This window comes from Zalophus californianus, chromosome 14 (genome assembly GCF_009762305.2).
Source record: "Zalophus californianus isolate mZalCal1 chromosome 14, mZalCal1.pri.v2, whole genome shotgun sequence".
Lineage (NCBI taxonomy): Eukaryota > Metazoa > Chordata > Mammalia > Carnivora > Otariidae > Zalophus > Zalophus californianus.
This window is the reverse complement of record NC_045608.1, coordinates 53483887-53501283: the sequence shown is the minus strand read 5'-3', so window position 1 is coordinate 53501283 and position 17397 is coordinate 53483887. Positions and strand designations below refer to the sequence as shown.

The 17397-nt window shown below is 35.1% G+C and overlaps 1 protein-coding gene across 7 annotated transcripts in view; it reads left to right on the top strand.

Annotated features, from left to right (window-relative positions):
- The window catches only part of TRAPPC8 (trafficking protein particle complex 8), an 87975-nt gene that overhangs the window by 37394 nt on the left and 33184 nt on the right, over nt 1–17397 (top strand). For all 7 annotated transcript variants that reach the window (XR_003516958.1, XM_027576499.1, XM_027576495.1 and 4 more), the window contains 7 exons: nt 5611–5742; nt 10101–10325; nt 11259–11367; nt 13075–13269; nt 14112–14242; nt 16442–16516; nt 17013–17139. Coding sequence is in view for 6 of the 7 variants with exons in the window: in XM_027576499.1 (XP_027432300.1) it covers nt 5611–5742; nt 10101–10325; nt 11259–11367; nt 13075–13269; nt 14112–14242; nt 16442–16516; nt 17013–17139 (994 nt within the window). In the remaining variant the exon portion in view is untranslated. The remainder of the gene's footprint in view (nt 1–5610; nt 5743–10100; nt 10326–11258; nt 11368–13074; nt 13270–14111; nt 14243–16441; nt 16517–17012; nt 17140–17397) is intronic.

Below are 17397 nucleotides of genomic sequence, written 5' to 3'. Positions count from 1 at the left end.
CTGCAGCCGGCTTCCCTGCACCGATACCTGGGAACTCTGCCGCACTCAGGCACCCCTGGTCTTTCTGTGACCACACTGTCCCGTGAGGGTTCCACCCCCCACTTAGCCCCTGGAGCGATGTCCCTCAGCGGAGCCGACTTCTAAAAGTTCTGATTTTGTGCTCCGCGGCTCTATCACTTGCCAGAAGCGGCGAATGGAAGCCCCCTCCCCCGCCATCTATCCTCCCGAATATCGCCTGAGATTCATTTCTCTGCACGTCCTACCTTCCAGAAAGTGGTCGCTTTTCTGTTCAGAGTTGTTGCTATTCTTTTCTTTGATTTCCTGTTGAGTTTGTAGGTGTTTAGAATGGTTTGATCCGTCTCCAGCTGAATTCCTGAGACCAGACGAAATCCGGGTCTCCTACTCCTCTGCCATCTTGCTCCGCCCCTCCTAAATTTCTTTTTTTTTTTTTTTAAGATTTTATTTATTTATTTGACAGAGAGAGACACAGCGAGAGAGGGAACGCAAGCAGGGGGAGTGGGAGAGGGAGAAGCAGGCTTCCCACAGAGCAGGGAGCCCAATGTGGGGCTCCATCCCAGGACCCTGGGAATCATGACCCGAGCTGAAGGCAGAAGCTTAATGACTGAGCCACCCAGGCGCCCCTTTTTTTAAATTTCTTAAACATAATTTACTTCCCTCCCCCCCCCTTCCTGCTCTCCTGGTTCATGTCTGTAATGTCCTTCTGGACTGTGGCCCTTTTCCTCTTTGGTCCCTTGTCTGCTAGTCCTTAAATCAGTCATGTCCTTCAGATAGTCATCTGCAATACCCCAGGTTATCCTAACTGTCTCTATCCTCCCCTCTCATATAATGCTGTAATACCTGACTTGTCATATTTTATTAGAAATTATATTTAAGTTCTTGAGGGTAGGGAATTGTGTTGTCTTCTACATATTTATCCTCGGTGCCTGACTCTAGCCTTGGCACATGGTATATAATTTACATATGTTTTTTGAACTGAACATTAATTATTCTAAAAAGGTTTCTGTAAGATATAACTAATTAGGTTAAGGGATGATGTTAACAATGTCGAATAATTGATATTGCATGGACACTGGCCAGTATGAACAGTTGCTAGACATAAACTATTTAGTAGAAGTGAATATAGATTCTTGAGTGTGTTCATGTTTTGTATTGTAATAAATAATCTTAACTTGGGTTTGAATATGTTGCTGTTTTTCAGTCTAGGTGAATGTAAGGGAATTTATGGTTTTAGGAGCTTGAATAAAAATAATTTGGACCAAATTCTTCTGTCTGCATTACAACCTTGTTATTTTCTGTCATTATTCTTTCTTCCTTTCACAAATTTTTCAAACCTGGATGATTTGTTTTGTCATCAAATTTGAAGAAACTTATAGTCATTGTTTTGGGGTGAGAGGTGGGATGAGTGGTGGTATGTTTCCCCAGAAATTGTCATTCCCAGTGGTTTTTTTGTGCTATATCTTTCAGATATTTCTTTGAAAGCAAAGACAACTAGGCATAGTATGCGTAAAGTTATGTTAAATTTTAACTACTAATTGTATTTATTGTATGATTATAATACGTGAAAAGTGCACTTGTCTTGAGGATAGGGAACAACAGAGTTACATACTCTTCACATTAGTGAGTTAGGTTTCCCAGATTTCTGCTAGCACTGTTTTGGAAAAGACAGCTGTGATGCCTGGGTGGAAGGAGTTGTACTTTGGCTTTATTTTTTGGACTGCAAATTTATGGTCAAGTGGATTTTATTCTTGTAATGGATTCTCAGGATGACAGAGCAAACCCAGGTAATGATAAAACATGCCACAGTTACCGCCACATAGGATGGTCTGAATTTGGTGCTTAAGATGTGATGCTTTTTCCCTACTGTGTCTGTGCTGAACATTTTATTCTGGTCATAATAGCCCCTTTGTCTGTTACTGCATTTAAACACAGTAAGTCAGGGTTTTTACTATCAGGGATAGTAATAACAGTTTTTACAAGTTTCTCCACCTTGGGAGGAACTGTTCCTGTGGTAAACTGATCAGCTCATAGCACCTTTCGTACTACAGTTACACAAAGAAAAAAATCTGAAAGCCATACTTGAGATTTGATTTATTTAAGTCTATGCAACAGTGTCCACATCCATTGTGTTCTTATGGAAGCGTTTATTGAATCCTGTACCTCAGATGATCCCCCCCCAATATTTATCCTCATATTTTAAGTTAATGTTGCAGTTTTTAAAATTCTCTCTTGGGTTATGAGCAAAGTTCATAGGCTGGAATTCCTGTTGAAATAGTATCACAGATTTTTTTTTCTTAGTTCCTTGTAGAGCATATGTAATACTTGTCATATTGTAGGTATGAACCACCACTAAAATAAAACTTTATTCTTCAACTCATTAAAAGCCTCTGCTTTCTAGATAAAACTACAACCTTGTGAAATTCTTTCATTTTTCTTCCATCAACACTGAGGGCAGTTGTCATTTTTTTTCAGGGCTATTTTTTGGTTTAAAGTAATATATTTTCTCCTTTAGGTGTCACTATAAGAGACAGGGACTACAGAAGAACAAAGTTGCAGTGAGTCATGGGAGTAGGGCATTCAGTTCAGCAGATAAGTTCTTTCTCAGACAACTGCCATGCTGGATGCAAGAGCGAAAAATATATGCCGTGGACCTCCTGGTCTCTCCTAAATTGGTCAGCCCTTGAGTATTAAATTTGACAATGCTGAGGGTTTACTGTGCTGGTCTCAATTGGATTGTACATTAGAATCATTTACACACCCTCAAAGTTATCTAGGGCATGTTCCTTATCTTAATTTGAATGTCCAGGATTGCTGCCCTTCCAAGTTTTCTAGCTTAATGAAGCCTCACAGGCAATTAAAAAAATATGTATTTATGCTGTATGTCTGTATGTGACTGCATGTGTTTGTGTGTACATACTAGGAATCAATTTATAGCACTTAAAGACTGTGAAATACTATTGAAAAGCCTAAATAAAATTCTGAAAGGAAGAAGTAATTAGAGGGAATTGCTTGTTCCAGATATTAAGATGTATTATAAAGCTACAGAAATTGAAACTGTTTACAGTGATAAGGAAGAGTAATGGAGTAGAATGAGAATTTAAATATATCATATAAATATGATTAGGTGTCATTTAAAATTAGTAAGGAATGTTAGGTTATTCACTATATGGTATTGTGACATCTAGCTGTTTGGGGTTGGATTCCTATCTTACTTGCTGTATGATAATAATAGCTTGATTAAGTTATAATATGAAAAAATGAAACATATATAGCAGAATATATAGGAAAGGATTTTTTTTTTTTAAATCTAGGAGTAACATCCTTTCTTAGTTTGACGCAATATCTTGAGGCCATAGAGGCAAAAGTTAGTATGCTTGACTACTAAAGAATAAACTCTTTCATGTCAAAACTGGGAGATACTATTTGCAAATGTATGACAAAGGCCTAATATTGATTAAGTGTACAAAGGGCTCTTACAAACCACATAATCACAAAAACCCATTCACAAAAGAGTATAAATGAGCAATTCACAGAAAAAATACAAAGACCCTTAAACATATGAAAAGATTACCAGCTTTACTATTAAATGTATGTTGAGGAGCAAAGTGTCTTTTTTTTTTTTTTTTTTTTTTTTTTTTTTAATAAAGAGGTAAAAAAATTTTTAAATAATTTTTGGCTGAATAGAGTGGAAAACCTACACTCTCATTCTCTGTTGATGAGATTATATGTTGGTACTACTTTTTTTTGTAGCGGTTTGGCTCTGTCGATTAGAATTTGAACTATATACATAGCTTTCATTAACTCAGTGGTTCTACTTCCAGAAATGTATCTAATAAAAATATATAATCACTCAAAGCACTTTTTTGTAGTAACAAAAGTAATGAAAGTATGAAGCAGTATTAGTCCACTGGGGACTGTATTAATAAATTGTGGTATATTTGTATAATAGAATACAATGTAGCTTTAAAAGAAATAAGAGATGTAGATGTCTTAGAAAGATATCCATGATACTATATTAAGTCCAAAAAATGGAGATAAAGAATATTTTGTATAATACCATTTATGTGTGAAAAAGTATGTGTATTTCTAGAAAACAGTATATATTTAACATAAAAGCACAGATACAGAGAGGAGGAAATGACACACAATAACACGAACCTGGTAATTGTAGTTACCGATGGCAAGTCAGATGAGGCATGAAATGGGGAAGAAAAATGTTCACTTTTTTTTTTTAAACATTTATTCTTTAAGGAAAAAAAGTAGTTTTCAAAGAAGAAAACATTTTCCTAAAAACTAAAAATGCACTCCCTAGCTCCCCTAAGTAATTCTTACGTAAACCTTTGGTTAAGAACTGCGTGTCAATTATACATTCCTGGTTTTCCCACTTACTAGCTTTTGGATCTTACTTGGACAGAGACATTTGATCATTAGTTTTTGTCACAAGGGGGTTGAAATAGGTAATATCTACCATTTACTGAATGCTTTCTAGATTGTTTCCTCAGATCTGTTTCCACTCTAATTTTGTAATTACTGCAGAGATAGTTATAATAATCAATGATCTATGAGCACTTTTTTGATGTAACTATAATTTGTTGACATTATTGCATTTAAAGTAAATGTTTTCTGTTTTCAACTCTCCCTGGGGAAAATAATGGCAGCAGAACACATGGAAGGGCATGGTAAGTTCAGCTTGAGAATAGCTGAAAACCTAGAGAAAGTTTTGGTGAAAATGTTGTTGATACTTGATCAGCATCCTTCACTACTTTCTCTGTTATTTGTAAAGTGATGATGGCTCTTTCATTTGAAAGGTTATCCTTATGGGTGAAGATGTTAATGTGGTATGTGGTTTTTGTAGATACTGAGGTAGGAGTCCATTGAAGTGGAAACTAATTTGAGTTGTACCATTTACTAATAATGCTAATAGACGGTGATAATCTTTGAAGGGGAAACCTAAACTTTTTAATGAAAAGCAGTCATTTTGGTATTCTTGAATTAAGCAAAAATTGAGAATTGCTTTTAGATACAGTAAACTTAATAGAGGATAAAGCAGTAGATTAGATTATTTCATAATCTACACACATTCTCTTTTATCTTTCCTTTTTTTCTTGGATAGATGGAAATATGCTATTGGATATCTCAGATCAGTTTCCTGAAGAAATTAGATTAGTGTGAATCTGTTGTTTTCTGTGCTCTCCTTTCTGGTTTATCTGTAATCAGGATACCTGTATTAAATTCTCAGTTTATATACTTTTTTTTGCCATTTAAAAAGGGATTGCATTTCTTCAGAGATTTATTACATGCTGCATATCATAACCAGACATTTGGCTTTATGAAAAGGAAAAGAAAATATTTCATAATAGGGAATTTTTTGAAGGATTTTGAGAAAAATTTGTGCTTATTCAAAGAAAGAATCGTCGAGATTGGATTGCCACTTGATCTCTGCCCTCAGATACTTTTACATTAAACAGTGCTATAGATTATTTTTAGAAAGTAAATGTTTTCTTTTTTTTTTTTGAAAGTAAATGTTTTCTTACCTGTTATCTTTTTACTTTTCATTTTGTGAAACCTTATTTTCTTTTAAACATTCAATAGGATTCTGATCTTCGAAGCGCACTTCTTTTGGAACAGGCGGCACATTGCTTTATAAACATGAAGAGTCCCATGGTTAGAAAATACGCGTTTCACATGATATTGGCAGGCCATCGGTTTAGTAAAGCCGGGCAGGTGAGTGCATTTTCTTAAAAAAAAAAAAAAAAAAAAATTGTAATAAATAATTTAATTTTTGTTATAATTTGTTATTTATTTTATAAATGTATGTCATTTGTATGGCATTTCTCCAGCCCCAGTTGCCCCTTTAAGTATTAGTTGGAGGGAGAATTGCTAGAGGCAGAGTGGTAGCAGCAGTAAGTGGTGGTGGTTTACTATAAACATAGGTAAGTGTGGATTGAAGAATCATCCCTGTGTTCCTGGGACTATACAAGGAGCTTAGCATGGACCCATAAAACCATGGTCTTATTTCTTAAAGAGCTTTTTGTATGGTAGGGGAATATAAGGACTTAAAAAAATTTGGCTAATAATGAATTTTTATGAACATACTTTTATTTTTCAGTCTGTGCTAACCAAACATGTCAGTGTTTTAAATTGTATGTTATTACAGAGGTGCAAAGAAACAAGTGTTCAGAAATTACTCTCAGTTTCATGTAAAAATGCCTTTTTTTTTTTTAGTATTTTTTTTTATTTATTTGACAGAGAGAGACATAGCGAGAGAAGGAACACAGGCAGGGGGAGTGGGAGAGGGAGAAGCAGGCTTCCTGCAGAGCAGGGAGCCCGATGCGGGGCTCGATCCCAGGACCCTGGCTGGGATCATGACCTGAGCCGAAGGCAGATCTTAATGACTGAGCCACCCTAGTGCCCCCAAAATGCCATGATTTTAAAAGACAAGTATTTCAAGATTGGGTTCCTCCCTCTATTTTTGGAAACTGGCAATTAGAAAATAGGTGAACTTGCTTTATATTAGATGCAAAACTGTAAAAATATTTATAAAATTATATATCTTTTTATAATAATTGATACACTCCATCAACTAGAATTTCTCAGGTTCTAAAGTGGAACAGAATTTTAAACTATCATTTTTCACCTCCTTCCATAGTAAATGCAAATGCATCTGAAACATGTTATCCCATTGTTTATTGTCGTTTAAAAGTGTTTTTATTTAGAAATTAACAAAATGTAATACGCATGTGGTTCCCTTTGCTTGGGATGAAAGTTAAGTACTCCATTGGGAATGGTCCATTGTCTCTTATTAAAAGTAAGTCATCTTTTTCCACATCTTTGTCCGCTTTTGGGAATAGTTTCATTTATGAACATGATGATGTCACTGGAACTGGAAATAGCTGCTCATATTTCATCTTCTGAAATTATAGGGCATGTTGCTTCTAGGAAATGCATGTGAATTAAAAATGCTACATTTATAGTAGGTTGACATACACTTACTCTTTGGCTTATTAATCATCTTTTTCTTTTTTATAAGATTTTATTTATTCATTTGAGAGACAGAGACAGAGCACAAGCAGGGGGAGAAGTGGAGGGAGAGGGAAAAGCAGGCTCCGTGCTGAGCTGGGAGCTGGACACGGGGCTCAATCCCAGGACCTGGAGATCATGACCCAAGCCAAAGGCAGAAGCTTAGCCATCTGAACCACCCAGGCGCCCTCTTATTAATCATCTTTAACTGTAGTTATCTCCTGGTGTTAATGATTCCAGGGTACCCAGTTTTATATTTTGTGACCACTCTTTATATACCCTGCATCCAGAAAATCTCTTTCTCAGACAATATGTAGAAACTGAAAGTATAACTAGAAATGCTTTTCTTTTGAAAAAACAAACATATGTCCTATTGTAGCTGGTCAAGAATAGTATCTTCCTTGGAAGGTAGGACATAGAACACAAATAGTTGTGACTAAGGGCAAGTTGTTTCTGAGACACACCAACTTTTCATGACATTTCCATTAAAATGTGTGTTGTTGGCAGGGATGAGAGGACACTAGAGAAGATCATATGTGTATATAGAAAGGCCATTTCTCAGTCCTCTCTGAGGGGACTGAATCACTTATCTTGTCCCCAGCATTTTTAATAGTTCCTTTTTTTTACCATTAGTTTTCCATTAAGAATTATCAACAAGTAAAAGGCAATTAAAAAAAAAGAACTGGCATTACCAAGGATTAAAATTAGTAAAAAATTTTAAGAAAGTGCTAGAGAAGGGTCTGTTTGTGTTGTCCAGTATACCCCGGGACAATGTTTCAATTTTTACTTTAAAAGGCAGATTGTATTGGGCGCCTGGATGGCTCAGTTGGTTAAGCGACTACCTTCAGCTCAGGTCATGATCCTGGAGTCCCAGGATCGAGTCCTGTATCGGGCTCCCTGCTCGGCGGGGAGTCTGCTTCTCCCTCTGACCCTCCCGTCTCATGTGCTCTCTCTCTCTCTCTCTCTCAAATAAATAAATAAATCTTTAAAAAAAAAGGCAGGGGCGCCTGGGTGGCTCAGTTGGTTAAGCGGCTGCCTTCGGCTCAGGTCATAATCCCAGGGTCCTGGGATCGAGTCCCGCATCGGACTCCCAGCTCAGCGGGGAGCCTGCTTCTCCCTCTCCCTCTGCCTGCCTCTCTGCCTACTTGTTCTCTCTCTGTATCTCTCTGCCAAATAAATAAATAAAATCTTTAAAAAAGAAATAAAAAAAATAAAAATAAATAAATAAAAAGGGCAGATTTTATTTTTTTTATTTATTTATATATTTTTAAAAGATTTTATTTATTTGAGAGAGAGAATGAGATAGGGAGAGCATGAGAGGGGGGAGGGTCAGGGGGAGAAGCAGACTCCCCGCTGAGCAGGGAGCCCGATTTGGGACTTGATCCCGGGACTGCAGGATCATGACCTGAGCCGAAGGCAGTCGCTCAAGCAACTGAGCCACCCAGCCGCCCTTAAAAGGCAGATTTTAAATCCTTGTTACCTTTTAAATCTCTTTAGATGCTTTTCCAAGAAATCCTAAAAAATGCACTTGAATTCAACATTTTGACATATTAAGTTGTTTCTTTGTATCTTAGTTTTTTTGTTTTTGTTTTTTTTAACGATTTTATTTATTTATTTGACAGAGAGAGACACAGCAAGAGAGGGAACACAAGCAGGGGGAGCGGGAGCGGGAGAGGGAGAAGCAGGCTTCCTGCGGAACAGGGAGCCCGATGCGGGGCTTGATCATGACCCGAGCCGAAGGCAGATGCTCAACGACTGAACCACCCAGGCGCCCCTGTATCTTAGTTTTTTAGACTTTTTACTAAATGTTTACTAAATGTTCCTTTTTACTAAATGCAATATGGAGATTGGGGTGTTTTTTCAAGAAAACATAACTTAAAAATTATTTTGAAACAATCTCAAACTTATAAAGAAGTTACAAGTACTGTTCAGACACTTTAGCTGAGTGATTTGATAGTTGTCTACCTGGTGCCTCATTACCCACAAATACTTTAGGACATATTCCCCATTTCCTAGAAACAAGACTTTTTCTCCTGTATAACCATTATACAACAATCAGATCAAGGACTCAATACAGTACCGCTAGCTAATCCTCCGACCTTATGCAGGTTTTGACAGTTGTCCCATAAATGTCTTTTATAGCATAAGGATCCTGTTCAGAAGGATCCTTTGACTTTATGACTTTGATACTTTTGAAGATTACAGGCCAATTATTTTTATAGAGTATCCCTCAATTTGTTTGGTGTGTGTTTGGTGTTTCCTCATGATGAGATTCAAATTGGGTATCTTTGTAGGAATATCACAGAAGAGAGACTGAGTTTTTAAACTGCATGCTATTAAGTGGCACATGATTTTGATTTGCTTTAACTATATACCAAGAAAACATTTCTTTAAAAAACAAGCAGTCCTGGATATACATGGTACAAAGTTTATAATCCACCCAGGAGAGGGGAGTAGGTACAAGAGTATACTCTGAAGTAGAAGGTTTAGTGGAGTGAAGCCTCTTCCTTGGTACCAAATCCCAGGTTTAAGATAGAGGTTGTCTGACTTCAGAGGGTAGCAGTGATAGGTAATTAATGCCAAACATCTGCTCACAGGTGTGGCAGGATGCAGCAGTGGGCAAAAGAAAAGAATATACCATACTCTTACTACCAAACGAAACAGTAGTTTAGTTAGCATTCAGCCCAGTGCAGTGGTACAGAGATGACCATAAGAAAATTAGTAAGATAGTTCTCAGTTTTAAATAACAACCTGACTAATTCATGACTCTGTATGCTACTGCTCTGAAAACTCCCGGATGGTTTTTCATAAAGTCATGATTATTTTTGCCTTCTTAGACTTCCTGCTGTTGGACAAAGCAGTCACTTGCCTGCTTCAGGACCTCTTGTTTTTTAGTAATAATTGCAAAGGGGTCTTCATAAATGTTAGTTTCATTTTCTCATCATTCTAGTCTCTGTTAGAAGAAACACCAGTTACCAGGTTCGTGATAGTGTGTGTGTTTATTTTTTCTAGTCCAAGAGAAATTTGGATTTTAATACTTCGTTTTGTTTATTTTCTTTCAGAAAAAGCATGCTTTACGCTGTTATTGTCAAGCCATGCAAGTTTACAAGGGAAAAGGCTGGTCTCTTGCAGAGGATCACATTAACTTTACTATTGGGCGCCAGTCGTATACCCTTAGGCAACTGGACAATGCTGTGTCTGCTTTTAGGCATATTTTAATCAATGAAAGTAAACAATCTGCTGCTCAACAAGGGGCCTTCCTCAGAGAGTATCTTTATGTTTACAAGGTGAATACTTATTTTCAGTAGTAGATATTAAAATTTAAGTCATTATTTTTAGTAAAAAAAAAAACTCCTTTAGTAGTTGTTTAATAAAATGGTTTTCTTAAAATTTATGTAATTATCTGTCATAATAAAGTGTGGCAGTATGCCCTTTGGTCATAGATCTGGGTTGCATTGCCCTTCTACAGATCTTTAAAAGGGAATTTTAATATTCCAGTAAACATTTGATCTGTGCCTGTTCTTGGACCTTAAAAAAAAAAAAGATGCCACAAGCTTTCTGGACTGCTTCTTCTTTATTATTATTTTTTTGGCATCATAACTGATTTTATAATATACTGGGTCCTCATACCATCCTTTGGAAAAAGTACATTACTTTCTTTTACCTATGAAAGATGAAAAGGTATCTGTCTGTGGGAAGTGGACATAGTATTATGGTCTAACCCAGAAAAATTAACAGGAAGGAAAAATACCTCACTGAGACAGGAGGTTAGAAAATAACATACAAAACATTGTTTTATGGAAAAATTTATTTTTCAAATTTTAAAAATTTTTCCTCAAGACTTGTGAATAATGAATATTTTATCTATCCTGCAGAAAATACCCTTTCATACTTTATAAATTTGAGATCATATGGGTTAGAATTTTGACAGATAGGATGCTGTAATGAGTCACAGAAAATAAAGTGCATAGCAAAATAATATTTGGACGTTTCCACATCCAAAGAGAGCTCATTAACTGAGGAACTTTAGAAAGATTCTCTTGGCCAGGATAAATGTTATTTAAAATTTTAAGGCTGATAAATTAAGTAAAACTAGCAATTCTTTATCTTAATATTCTTGCTTAACATATTTTTAATACCTTGCATGTTAAAAAAATGAGGCAAATATAAAGAAAGTAGAATTTTCTCAAAAAATTCTTTTTCTTCTGTATTTCTCCTAGAATGTAAGTCAGCTATCACCAGATGGTCCTTTACCACAGCTACCTTTACCGTATATTAACAGTTCAGCAACACGGGTTTTCTTCGGCCACGACAGACGACCAGCAGATGGTTCGTAAAATTTTATTTGGCCTTGTTACCTAGTGACTATTTTTTTAAGTGTTTTTTAATTTAAGAAATGATGTTGTAATTGTTAAAGAATATTTGAAAATAAATAACTCTGTACCGAATCACTTAACCATCCTACCACTACTTCAGTGGTGTACCTTCCAGCTCTACAAGCTAAAAATAACAATAAAATAGCTATAATTATAATGGGTTTTTTCACATAGTATAAAGAATGCTCATGTTATTACATAGTCTTATTAAACATTTTTAATGTCAGTAAGATATTCTATTCAGTACATATAAATAAAGTACCTTAATATTTGCTTGTTATATAGTTGGACTATTTCCTTCATTCCTTACATAAAATTATTTTGTGATGGACATTTTTGTGGATAAAACTTTTCTTAAGTTTTTATTATGGAGATTTCAGATATTCTTAGAAGCAGAGAACAGTTGCCAATATTCTGCTGTTCTTGTAAGACTTTTTAAAATATAGGCTTATTTTCTTAGGATTGAGCCTTAGAATGGCAGTAGTGGGCCAAGAGTATAAATATGTTAAAGTAAATTTTGTAATTCTAAGCATTCTTTTTTTTATTTTTATTTTTTAAAGATTTTATTTATTTGAGAGAGAGAATGAGATAGAGAGCATGAGAGGGGGGCGGGTCAGAGGGAGAAGCAGACTCCCCGCCGAGCCGGGAGCCCGATGTGGGACTCGATCCCGGAACTCCAGGATCATGACCTGAGCCAAAGGCAGTCGCTCAACCGAGCCACCCAGGCGCCCAGTTCTAAGCATTCTTATATTTGAGCTTATTAATATGTTTCTCATTGAGATTTAGTTTAATATTTTATTTAAAAATATTTATTAATTGATGCCTGGGTGGTGCAGTTGGTTAAGTGTCCAACTCTTGGTTTCGGCTTGGGTTGTGGTCTCAGCGTCCTGGGATCAGGCCCTGCATTGGGCTCCATGCTCAATGCGGAGTCATCTTGAGACTCTCTCTGCCCTTCCTTGCTCCTCTCTCTCTCTTTCTCAAATAAATCTTAAAAAAAAAAAGTCTATGTATATATATTTATCAAAATGTTTATGGCAGCATTGGTTTTAATAGCAAAAAAAGTAAGATGATAGAGGAGATGAATTGATAAATTTTGGCATATTTATATAATGGATTCACGCTGTAGGACATGAGTGAAATTGTTCTACATGTTTCAATATGAATAATACACCATAATGTTCAGTGAAAAAAAGTTACAGAATGATCAATCAAACGTAATTCCATTTATATAAATTTCAAGCATATAAACCAATTCATACAATGCATACATCGTTTATGTATACAGTAATATGTGGTAAAGTAAAAAATATGGATGAGAACACTATATTTCAGCTTTGGAAGAACTCTGGGAAGAAGTGCTAGTGGAGATGAAGGAGAGTAATGTGTTTCTGTATGTTTGAGGTATTTCATATAAAATTGTGCAGTATTAGGGAAAATACATTCTTTCAGCGTTAAGGAGAAAAGAACATCAATATTATAAGTCAAATTCCAGTTAGACTAGGGTTAGTAAGAGGATATTTTTCTCTCAGATAATTAAACTGGCAAGAGTGAGTATGTATATATACTTATTTGGCTACTTTGGATTTTTATTTAAAATGTGTTTCATTTGAGGGCAGGTGCTAATAAATGTGTGCTTAATTGTGACTTTTTTTTTTTTTAGGTGAAAAGCAAGCAGCTACTCATGTAAGTCTTGATCAAGAATATGATTCTGAATCCTCTCAGCAGTGGAGAGAACTTGAAGAACAGGTTGTAGCTGTGGTTAACAGAGGAGTAATTCCATCCAGTTTCCACCCCACACAGTACTGTTTGAACGGTTATTCAGATAACTCAAGATTTCCACTGGCAGTTGTAGAAGGTGATGTACTTGAATTTTTATTCATGGTTTTTTGTTTGTTTTACTTACAAGTAATTTTCTATCTGCCAAAAATCACTGGAAGCCGGGCATGAAAAAATAAATTAGGAAACATAACTTAGTGAGCTGCATCTATCAAACCAGGCATTGTGGGCTCTAATACTGTATATACAGTATGCTACTGGAATATAGAAGAGAGAATGACGGTGTTAGTACAAAGAAATTGGGGGGAAATCTTCTAGAGGAAGTCTTTTTTTTTTTTAAGATTTTATTTATTTATTTGAGAGAGAGCACAGAGGGAGAGTGAGAAGGAGAAGCAGACTCCCTGCTAACTGGAGAGCCCGATGTGCAGCTCGATCCCAGGACCCTGAGATCATGACCTGAGCCTAGGCAGCCGCTTAACTGACTGAACCACCCAGGTGCCCCTAGAGGAAGTCATTTTATTTTATTTTTTTTAAAGATTTTATTTATTTGACAGAGAGAGACAGTGAGAGCAGGAACACAAGCAGGGGGAGTGGCAGAGGGAGAAGCAGGCTTCCCGCTGAGCAGGGAGCCTGATGCGGGACTTGATCCCAGGATTCTGGGATCATGACCTGAGCTGAAGGCAGACGCTTAACGACTGAGCCCCCGAGGCGCCCGAGGAAGTCATTTTAAAACTGAATCCTGAATAAATGGACATGTACAAGATGGTAAAAGATAGTCTAGGCAGAAATGCAGAGCTGTGAAAGTAAGGTATGTTTAGAGAATTGAAGAATAGGGTTTAGACTAGGTTTAGGTATAGGTTTAGAGAATCAAAGCATAGTTGGGGTTTATTAAAGTTATTAATTTAGGCCTTTCTTTTGTAGAACCAGTAACAGTGGAAGTGGCCTTTAGAAATCCTTTGAAGGTTCCACTTTTGTTGACTGATTTGTCATTGCTGTGGAAGTTTCAACCCAAAGATAGTAGTCGAAAGGATAATGAAGAAGTTAAAGAACTAGTAAGTTATTAAAAGGTATTTGTAATAAGCATGTTTCAGTAATAGCCTTAACAGATGCATAACATTTCAGTTTTTTCTGTTCATTGAGTTGTACTTATTCTTTTTTATGCTTATTTGCCCTAGTTATAAAAAGTATGACATATGCTTATTGTTGAAAATTGAGTATATAAAAAACATAAGGAATAAAAATAAAACTGTCTTCTCAGTATTTAGAAATAACCACTTTAACACTTTTCTGTATCTTCCTAGTCATTTCCATCTGTATGTTTTCTCTCATATTTAGATTCTATCATATTGTGTATGTTGGTTTTTTTTCATTCTGTGTTGATTCATATGCATATTTTGATATTAAAATGTCTCCATATTTCATTTCTTTATAATATTCCATCATGGATGGCCTGTAAGCTCTTCTAATATCTCTCCACTGATAGTTGTTTTAGAAGTTTCCATTTGTTTACTATCATCATAATACAGTGGTGAAAATTTGGGTGTATAGTTTTTTATCCTGATAAATTCTATAGTAAAGATTCCTGGGCATGAAGTTAAAACATTTTAGGGAATAAGTATTTTGGTACTCTATTAGTTTCCCAAAAGGTCATACCAACAAGCTTTTCACTAACAGCACATGGGGTTGCATATCATCTTTGCAGCATTAAGTATTATTATTTATTAAAAAAAAAAAATCTTACTGATTTGATAGGTAAGAAAAATGTTATTTTACTTTATTATTTTCCATGTCATTAATTTCTGGTGAAGTTGAAGTTCTTATATTTCCTTTTTTTGTGGATTGTCTTTATATATATGTATTTATCTTTTTCTTATTCAGGTCTGTAATAAACTCTTTATCTAGGATAGTTATTTTTGAAGCAGGAATGACTTGAACAAATAATTTTTGTTACCAAGCTGATTGTAACAGAAAGAACTGGGACAGTACATTTTTTACCCATTTATATGTTATTCACCAATATCTACTCTATAACTTTTGCTTTTTTATACCACCTAACTATATGCTTTAGAAATGTGGTAAATATTATTTTGGAACTGGGAAATATCCCAACATTTTGGCACTGATTTACAGAGGGAGAACTTGAAAGAAGATGTATGTCATACTAACTTTAGTATAAATTATTTTTCTTGAAGTGTTTTGATTTTTAAAGATTGCCTTATTTAGAGTCTTGTCAGTTAAATCCATTAAAGACATTTTGTGATTATTTACACTCATTGTGAATAGTTTGAAAGATTGAGATTTTGTAGACTCTATTCTGACTGGAATTTTAGCAAATTTATTAATTTTTCTAATGTTTTTTAGATGTCTGGAATACAAATTAGAAGCGTATAAACTGTTTACTCTTGGGAAAGGTTTTTTTTAAAGATCCATTAGCTTTTTTAAATATATTAGTCTGTTTAATATATTAGATTTTAAAGGAGGTTTATTAAAGTTGAGTGAAAATTTTCATTGTGTATAATTGTTACACTTTTTCCTGTAAATTTCAAAGTCTTTGGATTTCTTCATAAGCTTCTACTCATGGATTAAGATGCTGAAATGGAACTTAGGGAAATGTAATTTTTATTTATTGTGTGAAATGACTAACTTCATGGTAAAAGTAAAACAGTGTTTATGAGGACCAGCTTTACCCCAAGTGTAAGTCAGTTAACTCTGCTTTGTTACATGACCAGAGATTGTAGTCTCTTACAGAAATTTGGAGGCCACAGGCCTTTTTTTGCTCTCTCTTACAGCCCTTATTATCCACTAGTCTTTTATGCATCTTGCTTAGGTGCCATTACTTTGTGTAATTGGCCAATTTGGAAAAAGAGGCTAGTGAGAGTACAAAATGGAGAAATTTGCTCTGGTTGTAAGATTAAATGGCCATTTTGGCCATTGTTGACCATTAGTAACTGAACTTTTATCTCTTGAAGTTTTATCCTCTTGGCTGCAACTTTGAGTAGGTCACTTACCCCCCTTACTTGAATTGGACTGAATGAAATGAAAAAATGTATATATCACTCATTCTGCTACTTGCGTGGCTTTACTCCAGGTGTGAAAGTAAAACACTGCATCTTGCTTAGCACATAGTAAGAACCTAGTAAATACTAACTATAATTATTGTTATTGTTCTTAAGTACTGATGTATAGGAATGTTAATATTCTGATACTTTAGTCATTAGAATGTATGTTTTACAAAATAACTTATTTTTCAGGTAACAGGTGAACCTGAAATGATTGGAACTGAAGTTATTTCAGAATTTTTAATTAATAGTGAAGAATCCAAAGTGGTAACTATTTTATTATTTTTTTGTCTTAAGCCTTTCAAAAAGTAAGATGCAAACAAATTTTAATAAAAATCAATTTTTTCAGTTTGTTTTATATTCTAGTTTTCTTAAAAGGTAAAATTTGGAAGATTGGGAAACAGGAATTGCACAAGAGGAAATTGGTGGGAAGAGTAGATTTGCAGTGGTCTTTGGTTTGTTAATTTCCAAAGAAGCCTGGTGAAAAGTTTTTGCTTTTTTGAAGGTGGTCGGTGTGATAATTTCATATAATATTTGCTTGAGCAGAATATTTTGGTTTTTGTTGACTTGCAAGTGTTAATGTAGATCAGGCCTGTTTACAGACTTTCTTTTGAAGAAAATGTTTTCCAATATAAGAAATTAATTGATTATTCAAAACTATAGGTCATGAGTTTATATTTTTGCAGTATTACAAAATTTAGGTTTTGCACTATTTAAGATATTATGAAAACAGATAATAAGAGTGACTTAAATATCTCCACAGGCGAGACTAAAGCTCTTTCCCCATCACATAGGGGAGCTGCATGTTCTGGGAGTTGTTTATAATCTTGGCACTATTCAGGGCTGCGTGACAGTAGATGGCATTGATGCTCTTCCTAGATGTCACACAGGTAAAACTATAGCATTGCTAAACAGATACAAAACTAATAATTAAATCTCCATAGAATAAATGAATGAAATGAAAATGAGGTGTTTTTAAAAATAGGTTTAATGTGCCTTAACAAAGGCATTTAGTCAGATTATTTGGGTTATTTTAAACTCTGCCATTGCTTCAAAAATAACTTTATTCCCTTCTAATGTATTTTGTATCTGCAAAATAAGTAAATCCTAATGAGAAATTAATCAGCATACAGTAGGTGTGGTTAAAC